General features: G+C 39.5%; 1 protein-coding gene across 4 annotated transcripts in view; it reads left to right on the top strand.

The window, feature by feature from the left end:
- The first annotated feature begins 209 nt into the window (after positions 1–209).
- Positions 210–12,501, top strand: part of man1a2 (mannosidase, alpha, class 1A, member 2) — a 146,494-nt gene continuing 134,202 nt past the window's right edge. The window contains exons 1-3 of one of the 4 annotated variants that reach the window (XM_039599971.1): positions 210–231; positions 1,811–1,996; positions 7,211–7,723. In XM_039599971.1, coding sequence (XP_039455905.1) covers positions 7,410–7,723 — 314 coding nt within the window. In that variant the 5' untranslated portion in view covers positions 210–231; positions 1,811–1,996; positions 7,211–7,409. Of the gene's footprint in view, positions 232–1,810; positions 1,997–5,387; positions 5,744–5,781; positions 5,923–6,023; positions 7,087–7,210; positions 7,724–12,501 lie in introns of those variants that run through there. The other 3 variants (XM_039599968.1, XM_039599969.1, XM_039599970.1) reach the window with 3 other exon arrangements.

Genomic DNA, 12,501 nt, shown 5'->3' with positions numbered 1-12,501 from the left:
CATTTTGAGCCTAATTACAGTTAACAGTGAATATAAATTCTTAAAATGAATATATTGCATAGTGTTACCCCCCTCCACCATTAACAAATGGTTCAGCCCATAGCGCAGAACGGCTTTATTTTTGTTTCCAGTAGCAACCGATGCCTATGATTGTGCCAGAGCACATTTTGAACAACACCGTGGGAATTTCAGATTTCACACAGGTGGTTGGTCTCTGGAAATGGAATGAAGGTGAGTGTTATTAACCCTCTGGGGTCCACAGACACGCTGCACCTCCAAACCACATGACTGATTTAAGCTGACATAGCAACAAGGTGCAGCCACGCTGAGTCTTTCAGCCTGTGTTGAAAATTCGGTCTTCAAAGTACACCAGTTTTTAAATTTTACAGGCCACTAAATCCAGTTATGATAATATATCCATCTATATAGATAGATAGATAGATATAGATAGATATTCTAAATACTATTGTCACGGGTTTTTGTTTTGTTTTGTTGTTTTGTTTTGTTTTGTTTTTAAAAAAAAAAGCATTTTCAAAGGACAGCAAAAGCCACCTCTTTCCTATTGGTTGAGAAATGTACCATGTCAAAAGTCAACACATGGGATTTGGTTGTTTAGGAAGAGGGGAAAGTTTTGGGAGTGACGGTAGAGGAGTGAGAGAGAGAGAGAGTTTTAAGATGTGGGAGATTTGTGACGTTTAGCGTGTGTAGTTAGTGTGTTGTGTAGTCGTTGTTTTGTGTGTCAGTGAGGGTACTAATGAATGTCACAAAGGCAGATGTAAACATGTAAATACTGTCTCTAGGTAGAAAAGAGGAGTGATGCACCTCCTGCAGGGTTTATCCCTGTGGTGTTCTCCTCTGTCTTGTGGCGGACAAACAATTGTTTTTTACTGGCACAAATAATTTGTGGGGCATCTTATTGCGACACCTGATTGTTCTCTCATTTTAGTCATAGTAATATTTTTAAACGGTTGTACAAAATGTAAAAAACGCCAGGTGTATTAGCTGCATTTTTTTTTTTAGATAACTAGTTGTATATGTTTACAAAATGCGTGCATAAGTTTTCAAAATGTACAATTTATATTTGCATTTCAAGTTATAAAACTAATTTACTCAATATGTCTGTGATTTTTACAGTTAAAAAATACTACTAGGATTTTATGTTTTTGTGTGATTTCAGGTCAGTTGTGTTAATACAGTATGTCAATGAAAAAAAACATCTAAATTCAGACACGTGAGGTTGAGCTGAAAAGAATGACGACAACAAGCAAGGCAGGAAAAAATATAAAATAAAACAATTTGAAGGTGAAATACAAATGTAAAATCAAAAGGAGTCAAAAATGTCCAGCGACCTCAGAGGGTTAACCCAACAAATCACAAATTAGGTTTAAATTTTTGTTCATGACAGTGCAGATTTCTGACATTTTTTGTAAATTTGAAAAACATGTTTACTTACCCATTTGAATCACATAAAATTTAACCATAGGTAACCACCTGCATATGGGTGTAAGTTATGGGGGAAAAAAAAAGCATTTGATTTAACCATTGCCACCACCTCATGCTACCCTAAGAAAATTTCTCTAGATCCGCTCCTGGTTTGGAATCTCATGTGAGCTTGTGAATTTCATGAGTCCAGGTATCTAACCACTCTTACTAGATTGTATCATGTCATCTCAGTAAGAACAAATTAAGTTGTTGAATTATCCTACATGATTTAATGATGTTCACCATTGAAACAAGAAATTATTTTGTCCAAATTACAAGTTAGACTTTTGTAAATGCAACAACTATCCAATTTCCTTTTTTGGTGCAGATGACACCACAATAGTGTGATCCTTCACAGCAACAGAAGACAAAAGCAGACGAAACTGACCTCCACATGTAAACACTTGTAGCAGTGATGATGATCAGAGCCTGATATTGCTCAGTCACCAGGATCACCAGAATCACAGCCAGCAGACCCCAATCGGGCCCACTGGAAGGCTTGGAAAATGTGAAGGTAGAGATGAATTTTGAACTTTTAATTGTACTTTCACATGTTATATATTTTTTCCTGTTGATAAAGACCTCCCCCATGATTGAAACATGTTTAGATGAAGTAATAGATAAACAATTAAATGACAAAATGTTCCTGTTTTCCACTATCCTTTTTTATAAATACAGGATAGTCTGGGCAATGAGCTACCAAACCTTTTCTGCCTTTGTAATATATAAAAACTGAGATGTAGTGTTGGAATTTCCCTTCTTTTTCTTATATTAAGACATCTCGGGGATTAAATGTGTTGTTAAACATCTTTAAACTGACAGAAAAGGAGAGTTTCACTGGTCTGGTCCAGGTAAGATCAAAGCGGGCTGTATGTAGCCCATGATGTAAAATGAGTTTGATATCCCTGTCCTATTTGCACTGATATATTTTTTTTGAAGGATATATTGCAGCAAAAAAAAGAAAGGAAAAAAAACTATGAGTGTTTTTAATGTTGGGTCTTTCTTTCTCAGCCTCTTTTTTCCTCTATGTAAATTTCTGTTGAGAAACAATGGTCTCAGATAATGTTTCTCCCTTGCCGAAGCAAACATTGGCTATACGTTCCCTTGCTTAACTGCTTTACAAATATAGTCTGCGCTTGTCTTAAATAAATGTTCGTATTAAGGTCTCTTTCCATTATGTTCAGTATAATGAAGTTGTTCATCTTTGGAGCTCTGGGGATTGAGGATGGCACCAGAGGACATCCTGCGCCCTGTTGTTTCATAAAAATCTCTTTAAGAGGCCAGCACTGAGAAACGCTTATTAGTCTAATGAGAGTTAGAAATACCTCTCTATTTTATTCTGTCCCATTTCACTCAAGCGGTCTGCAATTCACAGAATAACCATAGAAAGAAAATGTTGCAGTATTTTCATGGTTGCTCCTAAATGTGAGCCTTATTTGTGAGATATGACACAGCCTCCGCTCCCCACACACCCCGCCTTCATCTGTGGCCTTCCAGGATAAATGGTTAAGACTATGAATTCTTTGTCTCTCTATATTTGCTCAACTGTGTGTCCCATACAATATTTAAAACATAATAAGATTTCCCAAGTAGGGGTCTGCATTAGGACTCAGGATGAATGATAGTGCCTTTCTTTTGGAAACTCTCTGAACAAGACATGCTCTTCTCATGAAACGGGCCATTCCCATTTTTCCATTTAATTTCCAGTTGATTAACGTCAGCAACATGACTTGTTGTGCACAGCGTAATTGTGAGGAATCCAGGCAGGCATTATGTCGTGAATAACACGCTTTAATATTTAGATAACTTAAGAAAACCAAACTATGTGTCAGCATGGTGCTGTGATAGTTCATCATCTAGCCATTGTTTTTAAATATGACGTGCTTAAACAATGTATTGTTGCTAAATACTTTATAGTGATACAGAATTTTCACAGCCACTTTAAATTAGTGTGAGGTTTTAGTAACTTCCACCTTGTACATTATTATACTACTTGGCTTAGGGTGCTGAGGTTTTCTTTGGACATTGGCTGCATTTGAACTAACTCCAGTCCCTGGACCTGTATCTGTATCATTTTAAGAGGAGGTCTTTTTTTTTTTTTGTTAAGACACTCAACAAAACAGTGACCTATGAATTATTCAAACATAAAAAGATGCCTAACACAAGACATAAAGCAACGTGTCTACACATAGCAGACAACTTAGCAGAAAACACTATGTTAATTTTATGTTTAGGCCCTCTGTTGCTCTCACAAAATATAGAATTTGTTCCCATTTCTGTAGTTAAATCTACAAAAAATGCCAAAGACAACAGTTTTACAGGCATAAAGTAGCATTTTTTGTATTTTTGTACCAACAAGGTGATTCCTAAAGAGCTATTAGCTAAAAACTTGGCATATCTTGATATGGTGTGTAGTTTGACTTTTAAAAAATTTGAGGAAACCAGACAGGTTGTGGACAAAAGAAATATCAGGCCTAGCAAACTATATACAAATTGGATATACTTGTATATAGGTGAACTATAGTTCACTAATAAAGTGAACTTAGTGAAGTTGGGTGCAGCAGGTGGTGGTGTTGCAGGTCCTGCTTGTAAATGCTCTCAATAAAAACTAAGAGATAAAAGGACGACTGATGGCAGAGTAATTGTGGAGGATGAACTACTTAATTTCCTTGTGATAAAAATTAAAACTTCAAGTCGGGATGAAATTGTGTTCTTGGCTATGAACACATTTGACTCTGAGGGGACTAAAGCCTTCAAAAACGTTTTGTTTGGGCTCTGTCCTGCTACTTCACGGTGGTGCATTGGATATAAAAACTGCAAAAAGCTGCCAACAATATTAAACCCTGCCTTAAGGTGCTGAATGTATGTGGGGAGAATATCCCTAGATTTGTGTCTTATCACCTGGATGATCTGCCGCCTGTTACATACTCCGGTTTGGATGTTGTTTACTATGGTGAATGGACCAGCTGTGTACCGAGGTGGGTGCGTTGAAACATGTAGTCAAGGTGGATGTTTGAGAGCAAGTTGAGGCTGGCGCTGTGGAAGTCAACCCAAGTGTGACTGCTCTTAAGTGTCGGTCTGACTCACTGTGGAACTGTAACCTCAGGGTTATGTTGTTAATTGGTAATTATGTGACACTGCATTTCAGGTCATTGTATGGAATAATTCGAAAGTAATGATGAATAGTAATCAAGTAACATACTTCGATTTTTAAAAAAAAAACGGTAATGAATAATGTGTAATGCATAATTTTTTTGCATCTCCCAACACTGGGAGAAACACCCCTCAACCATGCTACAAGTCATGACATTGCATAGTTTGTCCATCAGAGGGCACATACTGCACAAATACAACAACCAGACCATTAATGAGTAATTGATGATGCAATGATACAAAAAAGGTTGCATTGGTAAGGACTTGTAAATAACTACACATAACGAATGCTACGGAAATCTGTTTATTTTGTGTGCCTAAAAGAAAAAAAAGGTTAATATATTGGATCTTTAAATCATATTGGCACCAATATCAGTCTTAAAAATCCTATATAAGCTGGGCTCTAAATATATTATTATATATACTTATTTGTTGTATTTTATTTGCTTAACTCAAGAAAGCAGTGTTTAAATCAACCTTGATTTTGCCTTAATACATAAGTAAATGATTCCCGGTCTCTTCCCAAGAGTGACGAATACAGCATATTTATCTAACACTGCAATAGGATCGACACATCAGTGCTGGAAAAGGGTGCATCCCTAATTTAAGTAACATATAACAAACAAATGCTAACAAATAATTGAGGTGAAGGATTGGACCATAATTTGCACAAATGTAGTATTATGCACGCTGCAGCTGTATTCCAGTTTTACAGGTGAATCATAGGAAGAAGAATCTCGCCCTCGAGCAGGCTGGGGGTGTGCCATTGTTGATGTGCCTTGTTTTACATACAGAACAGTAATTCTGCCCAGCGAAATTGTCAGACGGTCCCTAACTCGGGTAGGCAGAGTAGTTGATGCTGAATCGCCGAGCAGCAGCAGCTCGCACTCAGTCCGTCGCTGCAGTCCAACAGAGCGACCGGTTATCAACATCCTCTCCGCGGAGCTGTAACGCTATGTGGGTCTGAGCTGACGGTCAGCGGTTCAGCCACGGCACGACACCACGGTGTTTCATTTGTGGACATGAGGACACCTGCTACAGCGACTCCTTTCAAAACGTGGACCGGGAATCCCGACAGGCATCGATTTTCGACGAGCATATGAGAAAGGTGGTGATGCAGCAGAGTGGCTTCCACACAAGAGACCGCCTCTGTCAGTTCGCAGCCAGTCAGCCAGCTAGCTAGTGCTAGCCTTGTAGCCAAATAGCTAGCACCTGGGCAGGCTGAGGGTTTTAAAGCTCTGTCTTTACCACCTCCGGGATAGCTCAAATGTCAACGGGCCGAAACGCGTATGTCGGGCTATTTTTATTTATTGTGTGGGTTTCCCCCTGAGCGTTGACAGGAACTTTATTTTCCTCTTTTCTTTCCATTGCTAGCCAGTATTAGCCGAGTAAGTTAGCGCATTTGCTTGTTAGCTAGCGTTTTGTATTGGCTAATCACCTCACACAGGCTGGCACTGTCACAGAATGAACTTGGTATTCTGCGTGGAGACGCAGCTCCATACCAACATGATGGAAAAGTACAGGAAAAACAGGGCTCTGTTAACACTGTCTAGCTCCAACCCCGCAGGCTTTAGTACGAATAGCAATGTTTGTCTTTAAAGGGGTACTTGCTTCATTTACATCCATCCTTTACATTCGCACTTGGAGCAGCTGCTGAGCCGAATCAGACATTTGCCCCACGTCTTCTTTCCACATCTGCCGGCACGAGGGAATAAAACCTTTATCTTTTCCAGTATAGCGCACGGGTGTTTAATAGGTGGATGATATTCAGATGTAATACAGCACAGAAAACAGGCATGCAATGTACTTAGCAAGCGCGGCTTACTCCCTTTTTTTGGCCAGGGTTTGGAACACAACTGTGCATTGTGGGTTACTTTTGTGCTTTTTATCATGATACATGTGTGGTAGCAAGAAATACACCACTGCAATAAGATAAAACTGTAGAAAGAAAGCTGTGTTCACTCTGCAGTGGCACTAAAGCCAGTATGCATAAAGGACAGTTGATCAAACAGATACTGCACAAACTCTTGATACCTTAAGCCTCTTGGAAAATCTATCATTTTTCTCATGGCCAAAGGATTAAGTCTTTTGTGTGAGTGTTTGTGGAAAGAGAAAGAGAGTGAGAGAAATCCTGAGGTATTTATTTTCCAGATGACATGTTGTTAAAATCACCATAGCAAGCCAAGAGGATTGTTTATTACTCTAATATATCAGCTCTTGCTTGATATATGACATGCCATTTTCTTGAGCTGTCACTTTGCTTTTGATTGTAATTCAGAGCTGTTTGGCTCAGTAGAAGCCTGTCAGGGAGAGTGCATGGTGAGAGGATACTAGTGGTTACAAAAGACATGCTGCCAAGGTGGAGAAATGACAACTGAAGGAAAGACTATAAAGGACATCAACTCTTCTATCCTGACAGTGCATAGAGAGCATTGACTATCTAAAAAAATGGTAAAAAATGAAGAAAGGAAAAGGCAAGGTTTTTCTACAATGGTGTTTAGTCTGTTAAATACACTCTCATTTGATTTTTTGGGGGTTTTTTTCTAACTGAATGCCTCTGTGTACTTTTTTTCAGAACCATCATGGCCATGTTCCTGCTGACAAGTCACCCCGTTACTGAGGGATCTCTGCCTTTTTTGGTTTCTGGACCTACCAAAGCGGGGATGAGATAATAAAGTCAACCAGCCGGTGCATGCCGCTACAGCAACACCCGTGGCACCTGTGAAACCCACCTTACCCCATCCCTAGTAAAGTTCATTTCAAACGGTCAAAAGATGACGACGCCGGCTCTACTACCGCTGTCGGGCCGCAGGATACCCACTCTGTCGCCGGGTGCCTCCTCTTTCCCGCACCATAGGGCCACGTTGAGGCTCTCCGAGAAGTTCATCCTCCTCCTCATCCTCAGTGCCTTCATCACCTTATGCTTCGGGGCCTTCTTTTTCCTCCCAGACAATTCCAAGCACAAGCGCTTTGACCTGGGCTTGGAGGATGTGCTTATCCCTCATATTGACACACCCAAAGAGGGCAAGCACGCCTCAGGACAGGTGATCATACATGGACAGGGAGGACACGATGAGCACAGACACAGGTAAGGGCCCACAGAAGTGTTGTTAAGTGTAGAAAAGAAAGAGCTAGCGTGTCTTAATTTAAAAAAAAAAAAAAAAAAATCTGTATGTATTTGACAGTAAGTATTAGTACTTACATATTAGTAAGTACTTAGTTTATCTTTTGTTCTTTACATAGCTTATGTCATTCAACCAGGTGTCTTGACACGTTTTTTTTCAAACAATTTGTGACGCCTGTGGGTGTGTGTTACTGTTTGCCAAGTGATACACGTCAGCACAAATGCTCCTTTCGTTTTGTTCCTTATGCCTTTGCACAGCTGAGTGTGCTCTGTGCTCTCTCACCCTTTGTTTCTCCACTAGGTCTAATGGTTTTAGTTCTTTAACAGCAGGCATTTTATGACCTTGGCCTGAGTTTTGCTGTTTTGTCCTGCAGGCAGACATTGTTGAACTTGATGATCTAGAACACACAGGCTGTTTGAAAAGCCTTAGTAACTGCTTAAACAGGCTTGGAAATTAGTGTCAGCAGTGAGCTACATACTGGTCACTTTGGGCTTCAGTGTTGACATTTATCATTTGTTCTGTCCAGCTATCGTTCTGAGGCGCTTTCTCCCTCCTAAATCAGGGTCAGTGTTTGGCATCTCTAATAGTATTGTGCTTTTTGGAATGCAGTGCTCTGCACAAGGTTCATGTGCACCTATCAAATGATATCTCAACTGACTCGGGAACAGTGACATAGAAAAATTTCCTTTTTTAAAATCAGTATTTAAATGATAGAAAAGAAACTAAACCTTGTATTTACATAATTTGTACTGCTGTGTTCATTTCAGAGCAGTGTGAGTGCCTCTGCTGCATTCATTTCTAGTCACGCCAGGTTCTCTCATAATTTCTCTCTGTCACCAGGCTGCAATCTGTGGCTTTCAGTGTGTACGTGTACATATGAGGTGGGAAGGGTGGAGTAGAACACGTAGTGCAGCACCAGAAGTGAAGATGGAGTTAGTCAGGTTAATGACAAGTGGTTTTCCAAGTGTTTCCCAACAAGTGTTGATCCAACTAAGATGGAAAGACACCAACATCTATTTAGCAATCACAAAATCAGACCAGTCTGAGGAATTGACTCCAAAATCCAGTTAACAGCCAGTAGATAGTGACAGTTTCACAGTGCTGTGCTGTGTTCAAAAGCTGAAAACACAACAGAACCCATGAAATAAATCCTCAAGTCTCGTTTTCCTGTTAACTAACATAATCTTAAGTAGAATGTGCTCTGCAGGTGTATCCACTAAAAAGATCGGCTACACATTTGTTGCACAAACGTTGCTGTGTAGCCAAAAAAGTAATAGTAGTTATTTTCCTTCTATTGGAGTAGTTTTTCGCTGGCATAACTCATTCATGTATGAATCATGTAGCACATGCATATTATTTTGAAGCCACAAAATATTTATGACATGCATGAGTTCCAAAGGGCAGGTGAGAAGAACAGTTTCATAGAAAAGGTCATCTGCACGCCGGTAACGGACGTCATTAGTTTATCTGAAATCTTGGCAGGGTGTTACAAGCAGTTTCTCCCACAGTTTCAACGTTGCATTTTGCCTCCTTATTCCCTGTGGTGCCTGTTCATATTTTCATTCTGAAAGCCTTTTAAGCTTTGGGATGCTGCCTGCTTGAAATAATGTAATTGCTGTTGTCCAACGACTCAGACAAACAGAACAGGCAGTGCTGAGCTCAAGTGGTGCTGCATATTATCAAGTTTTTTTGTTTGTTTTTTTTTAAATGTAAAGGTGGGAAGCTTGGAGTTATTCTTGCTTCGCCACAGGTGGCAGTCTTGTTTTGCTTCAAATACTTCTACTCTACTCGTCACTGAGTTCTTCTTGACTCTACTCCTATATTTCATTTCTGGGCACTTTTTGTGTTGTGAAGTGTTTACTTACGTAAACACTTCACAACACAAAAGGGTCCCCAGGATGTTCCTGGCGACTAATTTACTAGTCATTTGAACGAGAGAGGGACAAAATCAGACTAGTTAACTAGTGTAAAAGGCAGAAGACGCCGGGCACAATCTAACAGACAAGGATAAACACTGACCTTAGAATAACTGTGTATGAATTTAGGAGCCATTTGAGACCATTAACAGATTCCTCAACATTCAAATCTTGTTATGAATACTTGTGAAATGTGTAGTACTTTGTGCCGTGTATAGCGTTGGGGCCACACAGTGTCAGATTAGTTTGATAAATGTTTGCTAGCAGCAGTAGCCCCTTTTCTGGCAGGCTAGCATCCACACGTCTGTGCATAATGTGGTTACAAATTACTTGGATCACTTCGGTGTGGTTATATGCCAGTTTGCTCTCACACAGCCAACATACAAAAGTTCATTTTCTTCATCAATGTACTGCAGAGCTGTGGTGTTTCACGCAGCTGTCATCTGCTTACTTTCAATCTGTTTCATTTCAAATTCCCTCACAGAGAGCGAGGGGCTCTCAGGCATTTGTCAGGGCTGCGGCGCTAGTTGGTCTCAGGTGGCGTTATAACATCTTTGAACCTGCAGGTAACTTAGTAAAACAACAATAATAGATTTAACCGACTAGTATTTCTGGTGCTTACTAGCAAGAGTAGCAATGTTTAAATGTCTTGTTGACCGTGCACATGCCTAGTGTGAACGCAGTTAATCTTGTGATCCGTGTCACTGTAAAGCTGGAACATGGGAGTTTTACATATAATTAAACGTGTGTTTCCTTTAGTAGTTTGGATAGTTCAGATCTCATCACCTTGGAGTATGTTATACATATCAGTATGTTTCAGTATGTTTTAGTAAATCAGACTTTGAAATCTGATGTCTGCTTCAACACTTCCTCACTGGTGTGTCGGTCTGGATGAATTTTAAATCAGCTGCGAGCGATTGGTTTTCCAGAGCTACAGAGGAACGTGACGTAGCATCAGACACACACAGCAGTATACTAACTGAGGTTATCGTCATGGGGGATAAACTTAGACCGCTTCTGAGAAAGTCAGATAGAAAAAGAAACTTGACATTCGCAGGAAGAATTATAGCCTCCAAAAAATGGGTTGATATGCATTACAAGGGCTTGGCAACATTGCTTTAAACTTCCATGCTGCAGGCTTGAAATAAATCCCATTCAACGTACTCTTCATGTTTTGTGCAAGCTGTTTAAGTGAGATTCCAATAGGTTCAGTGTGCAGTCACAGATGGCAGAAGGCATTTCTTCTTCTTAATGAACTGAATACTTTTTTTAAATATATTTCTTTATTTTTTTTATAGCCTTTTTCAGCTTTGTATTCAGATTCATGGGTTTTTAATTGCTTAGTGAGCAACTCCTTGGAATTAATAACATGTCTGTGAGAGGGGGAAAAAAAGCTACACAGTTATGAGCATCTTCACTGCCGTCCATTTTCAAGGATATACCAAGGACAGAAAAAATATAAATACGTAGCTTCACATTTGACGGAAATTAAGAGGAGTATATGAAATGTGATTAAAAAGCAGCCACTGAGATGTCACTGTGTTTTACAGAGGAAGAGTAATCCTAACCTTTGAGATGTCTGGAAATTAGTTTTATGCAAATTCAAAGTCAGGAATATGTGCTCCGTGTATTTTAACCTTACACAAGCATTCATGTGAGGTGTTTTTTCCTCTCCACCCCTTCTTATAACAGCTTATTGAAATCTGTTCAGTTTGCTTGTTGGTATAGCTGCCTCAGCTGTTCTTAAAGTGGTTATTGTGTGCTCCAGAGGACTCGGGGTTCAAACAGCCTCAGGAAAATGAGGTGTGCTAGCATTTAAAGAGACCCGCAGGAACCCAAACACGCTCATAATAATTTCACCTTTGCTTTATTCGGCTGCAGAAACCCCCACAGAACCAGTTCTTTGTTCACGAGCTCAACCTGTTAATAGTCCTGTAAAGCTTATGAGGGAGAAAAGGTTATTAATCTATGCCAGTATCCAGCCATTGAACTTTTGGACAAGTGAAATGTAATGGGGAACAGGTATGTGTAGCCTTGCTCACACCGTGCCGGACTGAACATCTTTTTGAGTTTTGAGTGTTAATTTTTGTAAACAACCAGGAGGAGTTGTGCTGCTTCCAGGGTTTCCCTTGGTTTCTGTGTGCTTATTCAAAAACAAGTTAACTTTTAGTTTACTTGATGTTTTTTTCTGTTTGGTAGTTACATAGCATGAGCAGTAGGTGGGTTTGCAGGTTAAATTGGTTTAACTGGATCTCTGTGCGACTGATGAACTCTGGCATGACTGAGATTATTTCAGACATATAAGAAAAACTTGTTGAGCTTTTAACAATTTGAAAATGTAAACAGCCCATAATAAAATAATCCAGGCTTTGCTGTTTGAATGCTCGGATATAAAGCTCAGTTGAGCTCAACATACTGTGAGGCCAGTAATGATCCTGCCTTGGGTTTGTTCTGTTCTGGCTCAAACAACATAGGACTAGCCAGGTGCAGCACTGTAATCTGTAAAAGGGGCAAGAGGGCATGTTGGCAGAAGCAGTGACATTTTATCAGCTACAGTAGAAATGTAGAAGTCAGAGAAAAATGATCCTTATTCTAACCTTTTATGATGGCATATACAAACACCCTGGTTGGTATTTAGTGTTGACTGGATGGATAGTGGTTTTAGGTATTATAAGACAAATTTAAAATGTGTTTAGACTTTAAAAAGGTGGTTGAATAACAAAGCAGACTGCAAATGTTACAGAAGGCATGGAGAATCTGTGATGACATTTTAGATTAAACAATTTATAATGAAAAATAATGATCAGTTTGCACCTTATTGTTTT

This window comes from Oreochromis aureus, linkage group 16, assembly GCF_013358895.1.
Source record: "Oreochromis aureus strain Israel breed Guangdong linkage group 16, ZZ_aureus, whole genome shotgun sequence".
Taxonomy (NCBI): Eukaryota; Metazoa; Chordata; class Actinopteri; order Cichliformes; family Cichlidae; genus Oreochromis; species Oreochromis aureus.
This window is presented reverse-complemented; position numbering and strand designations above follow the sequence as displayed.